The following is a 15943-nucleotide window of genomic DNA, read 5'->3' as shown; positions in this document are numbered from 1 at the left end:
AACGAAGCCTCTTCGCATCAAGCTAGGAGTGTGCTGTGTGTATAAAAGTCATGCTATTGATATTTATTGTAGTTTTTCTAGCTGTATCAGTGTTTCACGTGCTGTAGACATGATGGGGTGGGAATCGCAGTGCAACACATATGATTTTGCAAAAAAGTGTCGATAGAAGCATCTATGATACGAACCTTGCTATATCACCGTGTCCGAAGGAAAACGTTGTCGCACATTTAGCATAAAGAGTGAGTGAATGTTCGGAAAATCACTGTAATGTTCATTACCTGACATGTTTTAATGTAGAATACATAGGTACATCCTTAATTATACTGTATATTGAAGCATGTCTGTTAATAAAAATATAAGTGCACAGTGATTGTACAAAAATATGACAGTTATGACATGAATTCAGCATCCGAAATGTTCATCCTGTCTTTCCACAGTCATGACTGCATGTTGTTTTTTTATATGGTTAAAGCCAACATCTTTTTAGAATAGGTTTACGCAGCCGTTTTTGTTTGTCTCAAAACATTACGTTCATTATCTGAAATCATGTGCGCGATACTTGGGTCTTCAAAACAAATTTATGACGGTTGATCATGATTTTGTGGCCCGTCTTAGGTCTTTTTGACATGAAAACATGGACGGGGGCTCTCAATTTATGATGGTTCCTGTTTACGAAGTTTCTAGGTTACGAACGCCATGTGATGAGCCAGTTTGCGCAGCGGCATAAGAATGTGGCACGAGAAGGCACAGTACTTAGTTTTATCATTTGATTGTTTTATATTTATTGCCTAGAGTGTTTACCATACACAAATCTACTGTAATTATGCCTCTACTTTACCTGAATGCATTAATACACTACTTGTGCATCCATTGGGAGTGGCATTACATACTGTAAGCCACTTCAAGGACAAGCAGTTAGTGTGCGGTGCCAACACCAACTTAGTGGCCCAGCAAGCAGTTTACGTTCTTTTGGTCGATTTTGCATGTTAACAGGGATCGTTTTGACAAGGCTGGCATTTGTACATGAAAATGTTCTCTATTTCAAGTACCTGGTCGACTTTAGTAGGTTGTTATAAGTTTCGATAATGTACATCTATTAGGTCACTGCTCTATTTCACATATACAGTACATGGGGTCGTTGGTTTGCTACGGTCCTGACATAGAATGTTTATAGTGGATGAACATTACATATTGAAATGGTTTAGCATAAGAATACCTGGTCATGTGCACTATAATTATGACTCTACTACTGCATTAGCGTAGGCTAGTAATAGACTACAACCTGTTCCGATTTAACTCAGTCCAAATTAAGCCTCCACCATAGGAAGGGAACTCTGCCATAAACCTAGAACCAACCCCCTGTATTCATTGGTCAGAACATCCTGAAAGCAGCATGTCGCTCCAAAATGTGAAGAGTCACAAAAACACAGGTTATGGGAAGCCGCTTTTAATGCGCAAAAAAAAGACATTTGGTAGTGCTTACAAAAAGAAAAATCTTACAAAAGTCTTTCAAAAAACTTACTCTCTCTCTCTCTCTCTCTCTCTCTCTATATATATATATATATATATATATATATATATATATATATGGTGATAAAATAAATAGTTGTTGGATGCATTTAGACTGAAAGCTTAAAGGCTTTTAAAAGAAGAGCAACATCTTACGCCACAAAGTGGACTAGGACCAATAAGGATGGGAGCTGGTTACAAAATGTCTGCTTGGCTGATTTTCTTTCCAGTATAAACAATGGTGTGTACAAAGTGCATTAGTTCTACTGCATTCTGGCTCAAAAGGAGCTCTCTTCCCACCCACATTTCAACAGTCATCTTGATTTGTCATGGCCTTACATGAAAACAGCGTTTTCCACAAGATATGAGGGTAGAATCCATTTTTTCCTACGTAAATGATGGTATCAGTGGTTCATGTGCAGCTTTGTTGAAAGTAGAACTGGAACTGTAGCTTAAGATCCTAAATGTGAACATAAAGGCTCCATCAGCGGTCCAAAAAAGGGAGCGGATATAAAAATTATATACACACAGTGGTACCTTGACCTTGAAATGCCATTTATCCATTTCAGCCACCAAAACACGTTTGTTACATGTTTTTAATAAAGTAAAATAGCACCGTAATGTATAAACATTTAATTAAAGATAATGTAAAATAAACTTGTTTTATAAAGTGTAATTACTGTATTTACTGTAGTATTTGTGTGTTGGATGTGTGCCTTTATGGGGTGTGGCCAACTGACGTCAGCAGCAGCTCCTTGTGAGTGCTCTCATTTTGTATTTGTGGGTTTGACTGTTTGTCCCTTTCAATACATGTCTGAAAGTGCTTCGGCAGTACCTAAATTGTTCCTTTTTTTTTTTCACTTCACTCGAGGGGTGGTGCATCTGCAGCTCGCTCAAAACAAATTTTGTCTCAACACCAAGGAAAAAAAAAAAGGAAAGCAACCAAGTGACGGCAAAAAACTTTAAATTCTTGTAAATTGGGGCACTTGTAAGTCAAGGTACCACTATACTGTGTATTCAGCTCCTCTGAATGTCTTGTAATGCGGGAGAACAATGTCCAGTGTGCCAAGTCCCTAAAAAATCCAAATCCAGCTGCACAGAGTACATCCAAGGACCACCAACAGGATCTGTGTCAGCCTCCCAGTTCCGCTGGTACCCATCTGGACTTGTTTGCTGTTGAACCCTGAACCGTAGCGACTGGGGGGCTGCGTTTCTGTGCCGCTGCAAAGCATCAAGGGAGCCTGAAAGGAAGTGGCCCTCCTCGTCTGTCGGTCCGGGCTGGAACCATCCGTCGGCCTCTCCCCAACATACAACAGCGGCTGTCTCCTGTGGTCCTGGTCAACTTTGAAAAGCTCGTACTCCTTATGCGGCAGTTTGATGCCGAGCACTGTGCACCCGTGTGTGGAGCTCAGGCCCTGCTCCACTCCGACCTTCCACTCTCCGGCTTGCCCGCACTTGCCCGATTTTGTCCTGTTCAACAATTTTGTCGTGGACTCGTCTTCAGCTGTCACTCTCACGTCAGTCACCTTAAAGACAAACTCGGTGGCTCCCGGTACCTTGACTGAGGGGTTTCCCTGAGCGTAGTGACCTGAAGCTCTCAGGGTGAAGGTGCTCTGTGAGCAGAGGGGGTCCAAGTAGTGGCGGTAGATCCCCTCCCACGCGTGTTGGTCAGGATCAAAGTGGAACTCTCGAGTAAGGAAGAGAACGGTGGGACGAGTTTCACACTGCTGGCTTACCCAGCGTCCGGCCAAGGAAATACTGGGTTGCGCTTGCCGGGGCAAAAGTGGGGGCCGTTGTTCTGAAGAGCGGTAGACTAGGGCACACACTGGACAGGGATGGATGTGATGCTGAAAGGACCAATGGAAGAATAATTAGTGAGGCGGTACTAGATGGCCTACGTAAAACATTTAAAGTTGACACTAAAACTCACCATGGCGCTCTGCAGTGGCTGCTGGTACCCTGTAGGTCTGTAGTGAGTTCTTTCAGTCCAGTCAGTATGTATGTCCCCCAAGAAAAGCTCCTGGATTTTCTCCCCATGGATGTGGTGCTGCGTCTCCACCCTAACCAAATCCAGCTCCATCATGGAGAAACCCATAGCAGCCAGGCACCCCCTCCCCGCTCGGGTGTTGTAAAGGTTCAGCGGCTTCCCAGGCACCATTCGAGACAGGTTCGGACCCACGCAGGACGGGGGAAGCCTTGAGGCCAGCTTCTGCTTGGCTGCCAGGCTGTGGACAACGATGACCACACCGCTGAGGTGCTGGTCGGCTTCAGTGGCTCCGCGGGTGATCCAGGAGGCCTGCTGAAGACGGAGCTTGCCTCGGATCACCAGGGAGTAGACAGGATTCTCGCAGCCGCTGTCGGCGTAGTAGTGCTGTAGCGCCTGGAAGTGACGAGTGGGGTGGAATGTGTAGGATCGGGTGAGGAACTCCGGACCTGGACGAACTTCACATCTAAAAATAGTAGAAGAAGTGTAGAAGTTATTTCAAGGCTCTTGATTAGTTAGCTCAGTTATTTTCTTTGAGAGTAGGGTGGCAAAATTCTGGGAATTTTCAGTGTGGGAAACTTTCTATGCGAATTGACGTTGATTCGTTTTATGGAAACAAACCAGGAATTTACAAAATTGAAGGTTGGCTTGTCATCGAGAACTCCGATATGGTTGGGGAAAATATAGCATAATACTAACAAAAACAGCCAGATTTCATGACTTACAACTGCTCCAACGTACAAGTTTTTATGTAGTTTCGGACCCTTGCATGGTCAATTGTTTTGCTTTGTGTTGCGACCCAGAATTTGAGGTACGAGCGAGTGTTGGAAACGCCGCAGGTCGAGTGAAGTGGGAATGTACCAAATAGGTACTGTTACGGGGAGACTGTAAATAAATTGGTAGAAGGATCCTGGAAATGGAGCTGCCAGGTAGGAGGCAATGAGAAAGACGAAAGAGGAGATTTATGGATGAAGTGAGGGAAGATGGTGATCAGCTTTGGTGACCCCTGAATAGCGTAAAGCCTGAAGGGAAAGAAGAAGATGATTAGGTAGTTCTGTACTGGGCAAGAACCAGAATGAAAAGGCAAATATCCCTCGCCACTCAGTTTGGATTCCAGTGGTGCAGAGTCCTGGAATGTTAAGGGCTCATCGGGTTTCGACATTTTGAGGTTCAGTTAACTTAGTTTGCCCTGCGGCGTGAGAATACATTTTCACTCAGCACAAAAAGGAGCGCTCAGTTACCGCCGTAATTAGTGTTTTTTTTATTTATTTATTGTTTGCTATCAGTCGGAAAAAGGGTGGCGTACCCTCTCCAGGTCAGGGATGGGATCCTGCACCAGGTGGAGGAGTTCAAGTATCTTGGGGTCTTGTTCACGAGTGAGGGAAGAATGGAACGGTAGATCGACATGCGGATCGGTACAGAGTCTGCAGTGATGCAGACTTTGTATCGGTCCGTTGTGGTGTAGAAGAAGCTAAGCCGAAAGGCGAAGCTCTCAATTTACCGCTCGATCTACGTTCCTAACCACACCTATGGTCACTAGCTCCGAAAGAACAAGATCCCGGGTACAAGCGGCCGAAATGAGTTTCCTCTGCAGGGTATCCGGGCTCTCCCTTAGAGAGAGGGTGAGAAGCTCGGTCATCCGGGAGGATCTCAGAGTAGAGCCGCCGCTCGTCCACATCGAGAGGAGCCAGATGAGGTGGCTCGGGCATCTGATTCGGATGCCTCCCGGGCGCCTCCCCGTTGAGGTGTTCCGGGCACGTCCCACCGGGGAGAGGAGACCCCGGGGACGACGCAGGACACGCTGGAGAAACTATCTCTCTCGGCTGGCCTGGGAACGCCTCGGGATCCCCCCGGAAGAGCTGGATGGAGTGGCTGGGGAGAGAGAAGTCTAACCGTCCCTGCTGAAGCTACTGCCCTTGCGACCCTACCTCGGATAAGCGGTAGAAAATGGATGGATGGATGTTTTATATTTGTGTTTTTCATACAAATATAGTGAACCCCTCCCTATTCAAGCTTTGTGATACAGAAATTCTATATTGCTGGAAAATGTACCCTTTTTGCCATGTCCTAAAATGCCACAAGATGGCACTAAAGCCCTGGCTAATAAAGTAGTATTTGGTTTTAAGTGACACATCCAACTGTTTCAAGATCTTTGTATTACGGGGAGGAGCTAAGTTTGGCCTGGGATATTAGCGGAAGTTATGGAGAAGTCTTCGCCACTTTATGATTTTGCTTTGCTAAGTAGCGATTAAGAAGCTCACGCTAACAAGCGGGTTAGGTCTGATTAATTGCTTGACAATTGCTATTTTTTGTTACAAAATAATATTGGTGTTTTTCGATAATAATTTGAGGCATATTTAAGGTTTAAACAATTTAAACCTTAAATAACGGTACACCACAAAGTATGATTCCATAAATAATTCTAATTGCCTATACTTATAGTTTAACTATTCAAATATTGAAGGGAGCGTTAATTACTTGTGGTTATTTACTTTATTTATGTACTATGATTATGACTTCGTTAAGACTAAGACGCATTCTAACTTCGATAAAATGAAAAACAAATTCTGATTACTTAATCTGCCATAGGAGTGGAACTCAGTGGTAAACCAAGGACCCCCTATACCCAGGGGTATCAAAGTCATTTTTGCTACGGGCCACATCGTAGTTATGGTTTCCCTCGGAGGGCCGTCATGAGCGCGAACACATATACAGGAAATGTACAATTGCCTCATGTTATTACATATACACAAAATAGTCGATGAATAACTATATTTGAAACCAGAAGCCAGTAAATGAAAGTTGTTAATCCAGTTTATTTTGAAATGGGGATTGGTAACAAAAATGTTTGAAATCAACGTTATATAAAAGGGAAGACGATTGGCAACGTTGTTATTTTGGCAAGAAACATGAAGTCGACTTGATTTGCTTTCGCGGGCCACATAAATTGATGTGGTGGGCCGGACGTGGTCCCCGGGGTTTAGTTTGACACCTGTGCCCTATACTGTGTTTTCCCTCTGAGGTTTCACTGTGTTTGACAAAAGTTTACCTCGTTGACAGCCAGGTGCCGTCCAACTTTGGAGGTATTTCTGCTGTGATTCTCACTCTGTCTTGATGGTGGCGGAAGTGGCAGTGGGGCTGCTGTTGCAGGCTTTTGCTGAAGTTGGAGGAAGTTGTGGGCACTTCCCAGAGTTTACTCCCCGTCGCAGCCATCAATGCAACTAGGAAGTAGAAAGCACACCATATTATTTGCAGTCATGATGCATTTGGCTATTCTCCTATTAAAATGCAGTCATTTTAGTCTGGTATAGTTAACTTGGAGTACATTTTTGCGAGCGTATGTAACCTGGTGAAAATATTTCAGAGGTCCCAAATACAACCCAAAAATGGTCTGCGAGGGCACGTTTATTCTCATTTTCCATGTGGTGAGTTTGGAGTAGTTGCAAGGTGCTGGCTCGTTCACGTCAATCACGCAGTCCTTGTTTTTGGGTTCACTTGAAGTGTGCACGTTAACATCAATACCACGCACAACTCTTTGTCATCCAGGTGACGAAAACAGAGCGGCGGCCGGCCAGAATGGAAACCATCTGGGTGGTGATAAGCCGAAAGCTCCTGTACCAAGTGTTTTCACCCCAAACACTGACATTGGCGATCGTTGGATACTGTGTTTAACTGTGTGCACATCTGCTTTATCTCGCTGCATAACTGCGCTCTCGGCTTCTGCGTGCTCAAAGGTGTGTCTTGAGACCTAAAGCGCAGATCGGGTTTCAGACGAGATGGAGACAAAAGGATTTTCTGATTGCGTCCTTGTGGTTTTGCAACAAGAGGAACCCGCAGAGTCTTGGCAGCGTGTTCTCACAGACTCTACCACTTGTTTTCCACGTACAATCGTGATTTTTTTTTTTTTTTTTTTTTTTCCTCTTAGATTCTGAGGGTCATCACTGTGTGACAGCTTTATGCCCTCTTTTCCTCACTCGTGGTTTTAGATGCACTCTGACCCGCGATGAGTTGACAAGGTGTCAACCATAAAGTCCTTGGATGAGACTTGGATTGGATTGGATTGTGGACTTCCTTTGTTTTTTTTTTGTTTGTTTTATTTTCCTCCTCTCTGGCGGGATTAAGGAATATTGAAACGTTTATCATGTTGACTTGCATTTATCTTTTCAAGGCTGATGCAAACACTCTTATACACACAATGTGTGGAAAATTCCAACTGGAAAGCTGAACCTGGAAGACTCATTTATGTGCCTGTCAATGTGTTTTCAAAAATGTATGCGACTTTTTCTACTTAACTGATTTCTTAGTAGAGAGATGTGGAGCATGGGTTTAAAAAACATTTTCACTTTAAGAAAGGGAAATAATTCCACCTCCAAAGCTTCAACAATTAGTGTCCTCAGTTCCCAAACGTTTATTGAATGTTGTTCAAAGAAAAGGTGATGTAACACAGTGGGAAACATGACCCTGTCCCAGCTTTTTTGGAACGTGTTGCAGCCGTAAAATTCTAAGTTTGTGATTATATGCTAAAACAATCAAGTTGATCAGTTTGAACATGAAATATCTTGTCTTTGTAGTATATTCAATTAAATAAAGGTTGAACATGATTTGCAAATCATTGTATTCTGTTTTTATTTATGTTTAACACAACGCCCCAATTTCATTGGAATTTGGGTTGTAGAAGTTGAAAAAGGTCATTTTGAGAGGAAAAAAAAGAGAAAAACAAACAAATATTTGCCATCCTATTAGGAAACTTCTTTTTCCAAGAAAAATACTCTGGCAGGGGGAAATTCATTTTTGAGAGGAAAAAACAAAGTTTTTTTTGTTTTGTTTTTTCATAAAATGTATGGAATCTTATGTGAACAAAATTGTAATCTTTCAAGACTGAAATTGTAATTGTAAATACAAATACAATTAATTTCTGATACAAATCCATCTGTACTCAGTGTGTCGTAGTTTTGCATAATATGCAAACACTCAAGTGTTCTATGGACCTATTATTTTGTTAAATGCAAAATATAAACATCTCATTACATTGCATTACTTGTAATTAATTCTTGTGGCATAAAAAGACTTGTTGCAGCAACTTCCAGTAGAAGCTGATCTGCCGCAAAGACTACCAAAATTAAAATAAAGTCACTATTCTTTCAAAGTCATCTGGCAGGTCTGTTTTGTGTTATCCATCATCATCGCAGTAGTGAATGAAAGAGTGGCTTCAAAAAAAGTGATGTGTCGTCATGTGGTGCTTTGCTATATTTAGGCGTGTTTGTGCCAAAAGCTTGGAGTTGTATCGAGTGTTTCCCGAGGTCACGTGTCATTTCTTCTCTTGGATCTTAATCTGGTGCTGCATACGGTTGCGTTTACAAGAAAATAAGAAAGAAGGGAACTTGTAAAAGCGGAGCTTAGTAAAACAAAATTGTTCATTGAGAGGTTTGAAGTATTACTCTTCAAAACGAGCCTCGGTCAACCACAAGTGAGATGCCGCCGTAATGGGCAATATGCAACTACTCGACTCAATTTGGAGGAAATGAGGACGACTTTTTCAGTTCATTTCCTACTCAGCCAGTCAAACAGCATTAGATTTGATTTGCATTTGTACTCCGGTATGCTCCTCTTCACATGCACCTCCTTGTCTCCCGTGCTTCATTCAGCAATCAGTTCCCCTCACTGGCTGGTCTCTTAAATAAATGATAAATAACTCTTTCCTGCTGAAGTTCAGAGGTTTTGGCACCAAAAAAAGGCGTTGCCTGATGATTTTTGGAAAAAAAAAAAAAAAAAGTTTAAGAATAACGTTTTAAGGAGGAAAGTTGTATTGCTTCAGTCTTTTTTTTTTAGAAAACAGGTTATTTTTTTTGAAAAGAATAGTATTTTTCACCCAAAAAAAATTGTTTTTTTTTTTAAATTAATAAATAAATATATATATATATATATATATTGTTACTTCTACCTGCACCTATGTCAAAATGCTCATCACGTGATACAGGAAAAGTAAGCCCACCAGCTATCAAAAATGAGTTTAAAAAAAGAAAAGAAAAGAGGAACAGGCCAAGTAATGAAACAGCTGCATTTACAAGACAATATCAGCAGTCTTAATTAAGGTATGTATTTATTGCTAGTTGACTCACACGCCAAACCCGCTCTGCGTAAAATATGACGACAGGCTCACAAACGAGGCAATGAAACCATCAAAACTGGTTCGACACATGGATCCCAAGCGCCCAAATGGCATTAAAAGATTAGACTTTTTGAAAGACAAAAAGATGTTATGTTTTTAATCATTTTGTTTCTATGCCGATCCGTCAAAATATCTCGACGCCAAACCAGTCCGTAGCGCAAAAAAACATCGGGGACTTTTCTTTTGTTCTCTTTTTCCTCGAAGGGATGCTTCGAGGGCACGCTGGAATTTAGCCACATCTGTTTCCTGTGTCGTCGATCTTGAAGTCAAAACTCGCAGACAAAAGCCTTGAAATGTTCCTCCGATGAGACGCTAGCTAACATGTTTACGTCTCATTGCGTCTGCGTAGATCTCACAGCCTTGCTTTTATTGTTTGTTTGACTTTGCGTGTCTGTCAGTCGGACAAGATGCTGTGTGTGTGCGCGTGTGTCTGTCTGTGTACATTTCAGTGTGTCCGTGTCCGAGAGTGTGTGCGCTGTTTGGCTATGTGGGTGTGGATGTGTACATATAAAGAAAGTGTATTACCATGTGTCTGTCTACGTGTGTTTTTGTGTGTCCTCCAGATTGGCATTTTCCAATTTGTGTGTGCGTGGTGTCTGCTGATTTGTTTCTCACAGCGCGCCGGCCAAAAGCAACAAAAGCAGCATTTTGCTCCGCATTGCTTATCTTGCATTTGTCACAATCATCTTGTGACCCCCATGCAGTGACATGAACGTCTTCTGGGGGGGTTTATTCACTACATTATCTCCTATCTTGACGCTGTAATCCATAATTCATGGTGATGCACGACTTTCTGTGTACTTGGATGCCCTTTCTCGACAAGATCTTCTTGTACATAATGTACAAACAAGGGCGTTTCTTAAAGTTACTATCTAAATTAAAGATAAAATGACGCCTTAGTACTGTTTGTTGTTATCCATTTTGTTATTGTGGATAACTACTTTTGCTAGTTCATGATTAGCCCTTTTTCACCATAATTTTATACGGAAAATACTTTGTTGGGTTAATATAGTAACACATAAAAAGACCACTTTTGAGATGATGGCTGGCGAGATCAGATTTCCAAAAGTATTAAACTTTACTCATCGAATGAAAATCAATTGAATTTAATTCTTTTCAAGATAAATATTTTTTAAAATATTAAAAAAAAAATACAAATCATTTATTGGTTTATTCCTTTCAACAGCTCAACATTTTTTTCAGGGATAACACGTAAATTAAGGAAACGTTTGAGAAAAATATAGTATTTTGGGAGATGTTTTTTATTATAAAAAATAAAATGCCATGAAAATTTAAAAACCTATTTTTTTCCCCAGGGGAAACAACTAATGCAATGGGGAAAAACATTTTTTTACAGTGTATCACAATAAATGTGAGCCATTTATTGCAAATAACAAACAAATATTTGTAAAATGTATTTTTTTTCCAGGCTAGGCTCAATCTCAAAGCTAAACTAATGAGAACATGGGTTATACAGCATAACATAACATTAGCTTCGCTGAAAGTTCTTACCCAGAGTTGGTGCACCGCCACAACTTCCACATCCTCCTCCAAATAAATCAAAGCCTGTTTATCGTACATAAAAGCATCATGTTCAGAAGGAATAACAAACAAATACAAAAAGAACACGCCTACCATCAAACTTGGAGTTTGTATTATCACTGCAATGCGCCAACGGGATCTAAACGTCTAAAATACAAAACAAACTAGACACAAAGGACATGTAATCCAAACGGTGGCCATTGTTTCTCCTTCCTCATTTATGTAAGTGAGGCCGAGGTCAAGTTGATCTCTTCAAAGCGCCGCCGCTCGCCGTTGTTATTCTAACTTGTGTCAAGTGTCCGCGGGGAGGCCCCGCGGACGGCCGCTTTTGTCTTTTCATCACACTTTGAGCCGTTTAATCCCAAAGCCTGGTTTATTTATGCAAGAGATCTGCGCGGCTTTGCCCGCCGGACGCCAAACTCTGGCTCCTGTTCGCACGTGGCCACCAGACTTCAAAGGGGCCAAGGCTTTGTAAAAGCCCCCAATGATGTCTGCCCTCATGAAATTCATATTCATAGGTTGTCAAGACCATGGCAAATAATCTAGAATCACCAAATAAAAAGATATTCTAGCCTAGTCGAAGAACCGCGAGTGTTGTTTTTGTAAGAGGCACAATAACGTGGAATTACGTGTGTGTGATAATAGTCAATATTACACCTATTACTTTTTATTACCTATTACTTACCTATTACTAAACATGAATTTAGCAAAACATAACGAAACGTAACCAAGCAACTCTAACCACGAGACTCCATCAATTTCTGCTCATATCTCTTTCCTTAAAACAACTTTATCCTCGTAAGAATACAGCCTGATCTCTCCATCTATATATACTTTATTCTGGAATGATTTCAAACTTTTCCCCCCTGAAAATAATACAACTTTGTCCTTTTTAGATTCTGACTTTTTCCTCAAAATAGTGCAAATTGTATTCTTAAAAAAAAAAACATTCAACCTGTATTATGCCCTTGAAAAGATTTCGCTCTCCTAATAATATTTAAACATTTTCTTGAAAGAAAAACGGTCTTGTATGATTCTGACCATTTAAAAAAAAAAAAAAAAAAAAAAAAAAAAAATTTATTCTCGCAAGATTATGCAGTCATAATCCTGCGAGAACAAAGTTTTTTATTTTTTTTCTCCAACTTTTTGGAGGTACAATAACATTACAACTTTATGTAAAGGGCTTTGCTATTCCACTCCAGTCCTGTAGTTGGCGCTAATGTGTGTTAAAATATGGGAGCCAACAATTCCACCTGGTGAGCGACTTTCCTTACTCGGCCTCGATGCAAGTGGACTGTAATGTTACCAAAACATACTTGATTCTTCCTATGCCGGCGTGCGACACTGTTCCATCGAGTTCTGTTGTGATGTTTTCTTGTTTTTGCGTAATCCATCTCATGAACTACTGAGAGGAGTTAAGTGACACCATTATAAAAAGTCATTTTCACATGGTACAGTTTTGCAAGAAGTCAACGAACACAATTTGCATGGGGGATAAGAGACCAAAAAGCTACAAATAGTCCTGTTTGTGTCGACATGGAACTTGGGCAATGGTGTGTAATTAGCCCCTCCAGGCCAGGAAACACTGAAGAAGATTGCAGCTCAGCGTGTCCGTTTTGTTCTCAGCGGACTACAGAACTATCACTTTTGGTCGCAAAAGTGACACTTTCTTTTGCCAGATGTGTTTTGCATGGAAATGTACAAGCCGGAGCTGAACTGTTGTAAGGAAAAGAGGAATGTTTACGACGGTCCCCGTTTTCATACAACAAATTGCATCTCCTAAAGTCTCTCTGGGAATGTATACCATTACGTATCAAGATGCAGCGGTAATGAGAAAATCCATACAATAGACCAGTGGTTGTCAAACTTTTTACACCAAGTGCTGCCCATAAGAAATACTTAGCACTCCAAGATGTTTTATTGCTCAAAAGTATATTTATTATTGCAAGGGATCGTTGACGAGTTTGAACATGAACAATGCACTTAAATATGCGAAAATTGATGATTCGATGAAATGTTGATTGCGCTTAAAAGTTCATGAAACATTGTACTTAAATGAAAATTTGAATGAAACAGCTAAAGAGTTAATGCCAATGTATTGTACTTAAGTTAACGACAACTGACTGTACTTAGAAAATCGTACATTTTATTTGTATTTAATTCAGTGATTCCCTAAAATCAGTGATATCCCTAAAATGTCAGGAAAAGCCTACTAGAACACCTGAACTTTATTTGGAGTTAATCAGAACCATTTGAAGTAGTTCTTGGCAGGTGTTTTCTGACTCCCATTCCATTTGAGTTTGAATGGGATTGGTTAATTCTGAACCGAGCCTCTGATTCTGCCTAGCAACAAGTGGCCCAATCCTGCTTCCTAACTTTTTGATTTAATTAGTGAGTATTTTTGAATGAATCATGTGCAGTTTATCACATTGTATACTTCTTTTTGTTGTTGTCTTTTTACAAACTCTCCCTCCAGTTAAAAAAACAAAAAAATGGACCAACTTTTCCTCTTTTCTGAGCGTCTGTGGAGGTTCACTGGCTCGACCTCGCTTGTCTCCTTCATGATACATGTCCAGCCCCAAAAGAAAACACTGCCAGCCATCACAGGGGCTGAGGGGGGTGGTCTTTTTGCGGGGGGCGGGGGCGGGGGCGAGGGGGGTCTGATGAGTGCACCTGGGCAGATGTCTCCTCCTATCCGCCTGTGAGCCGTCACCCTTAACCAGCCCTGATGTGGGGGAGAGGAAGGAGGCTCCATTACGTCCGCCTCCTGTTATTCCAACCATTAACATAATAGCAACATTAGTTCCAGGGCCACGCTCGCCTGCTCCGAGGCAGCCATTGTTCGACAGCAGCGGCCGGAGAAGAAGAAGAAGAAGAAGAAGAAGCAGCAGCAGCCTCCTCCTCCTCCTCCTCCTCCTCCTCCTCCTCCTCCTCCTCGTCCTTTGAAGACAGAGCGACCATTCACCAGTGCCGGCTTGTGTTATTATTAGATGGGGGGGGCGGGGGGGGGGGGCGTTTGAATGCTGACAGATTGCTTAATCGCTTCCTTGTGTTAATCAGAAGGAAATGATGTGAGTGGCTGTGTGTGACATAATCCTCGCCAAGTTTGGGGACCTGACTACCATTGATATTATTGATGCTATTATTAAGACGTTTATTAAGAAGCGACAGATATTTGAAAATGTGCTGCAACAGCACATGTACACGGAGGATACGTCAAGACTCAGAGGAATATGTTCTTTATCCTTTGCCAAAACGACTAACATTTCTGCTACTCACTTACCGGTAGTTGTGAAACTCTTCTTCGTGTATAGCTGTATGCATGTATTATTCTGCCCCCCGGTGGCCAACGCATGCATTCCAGAAGGAGCCGCACAGTGAATGGCGGCATATCCTCAGTTATTTGCTGAATAAACTCACCTATTTGCTGGTTTTTGTGCTCTTTCTGTATTAAGATGCCACAAGATGGTACCAAATCACTCCCTAATAGGAAAGTAGTCATTGGTGTCAAGCAAGTATGTTGACTATTTTTGTGTATTGGGAAGAAGTTAAGTTTAGCCTGTCTGGCTGAAGGTGCAATTAACTTGTTTCCATTAACTGTTGCCATTCAGACAACAGAGTAATATCTTTGTGTCCCGCTAAATGGGTCCAGATGTAAGTCGGGAGTGAATGTTTACATCGTCGTTATTCCACCGTATATACTTTTTGTGAATTTTGTTTGGTTGCCGTGAGATTTTTCCAACATGAAATATGTGCCTTGGTTCAGTAAGGGTTGGGAAACACCGACCTTTTGGGTTGTGAAAAGATGCTCCAAGTAGGTCCCCCCCCCCCCACCCTCGCGTGCACTCACCTTGCCAAATGAAGCAGACCCCCCTGAGCGCGTGAGCCAAGCGCCCCTTTGACATGATTCGTGCCTTTTCAACGCGCAACTCTTTTAGATCCCGGAACTCGAGAAGCTCCTGTCAGCAGCAGACAATCCTGTGACCTGTCACCATGACACTAACACGCATGAAGAAAGTCCTGTAATCCTACACAAGCTGCTGCTGCTGCTTCTTTTACGTCCACTTGTTGGCTTCCATGGTCGGGTGGGAAAATGGTCAGTGGACATGCAGCATCTCCACACTCTCCTCGCGGGTGTGCAGGACACAGTGGCAGGCTTCCACTGGATGCATGTGTAGCAAGTGTGTGTGTGTGTGTGTGTGTGTGTGAGGAGGAGTATAATGCGAGGGCGGGAGGGTGTGTGTGTGGATTTGAGGGTGAGAAAGAGAGAGAGGGAGAGAAGCAGATAGACGAGCTTTCAGTGTGTGTGTCTGCTGTGTGTGCTTTCAACTTCAACTTCCTAAATGAAAAGCTCGAGGGAGCGTTTAGGTGCTAAAGCTGCAGTGGAGACTTTTTTTGTTGTTTTTTTTTTTAAACTCCCAGTGTTAAAGGAGACATGCAGTTCCCCCCCCCCCACTATTTAAAACACTTCCCATATGTATTTTTTTTTACTCCCTTTTTCTATCTTGGCTGAAACTAGCCCATTTTGAGGGGGCGCTCCTATCTCATACCAAATGAGCCGCTGCTCACCGCGTACCTTCTGAGAAAGTGAGACAGGAAAAGTATGTATTGTATTTTCGCTCGCGGAGGCAGTACTTCGACACCAAGCCGCAAAACCCTTCCTCAACAATATACTGTTTGTATTTGATTTGTGTGTTTTATACAAATATATACAAAAACGAATGTACCTAATGCATAAC

General features: G+C 41.9%; 1 protein-coding gene across 3 annotated transcripts; it reads right to left on the bottom strand.

The window, feature by feature from the left end:
- Window positions 1–1527: 1527 nt before the first annotated feature.
- apcdd1l (adenomatosis polyposis coli down-regulated 1-like) lies at window positions 1528–15338 on the bottom strand. Of its 3 annotated transcripts, none has more exons than XM_061688011.1 (4): window positions 15055–15338; window positions 6543–6714; window positions 3440–3959; window positions 1528–3356 (listed from the first exon to the last, which is right to left on the bottom strand). In XM_061688011.1, exons 1-4 carry the CDS (start codon window positions 15107–15109, stop codon window positions 2583–2585), a joined length of 1521 nt encoding a protein of 506 aa, XP_061543995.1. In that variant the 5' UTR covers window positions 15110–15338; the 3' UTR covers window positions 1528–2582. The 3 variants fall into 3 exon arrangements, with proteins under 3 accessions (XP_061543995.1, XP_061543996.1, XP_061543997.1); XM_061688012.1 differs by lacking the exon at window positions 15055–15338 and adding an exon at window positions 11175–11430; XM_061688013.1 differs by lacking the exon at window positions 15055–15338 and adding an exon at window positions 11298–11430.
- Window positions 15339–15943: the final 605 nt, after the last annotated feature.

This window comes from Phycodurus eques, chromosome 10, assembly GCF_024500275.1.
Source record: "Phycodurus eques isolate BA_2022a chromosome 10, UOR_Pequ_1.1, whole genome shotgun sequence".
NCBI lineage: Eukaryota > Metazoa > Chordata > Actinopteri > Syngnathiformes > Syngnathidae > Phycodurus > Phycodurus eques.
The sequence above is the reverse complement of the archived record's forward strand: the minus strand, read 5'-3'. Positions and strand labels throughout refer to the sequence as shown.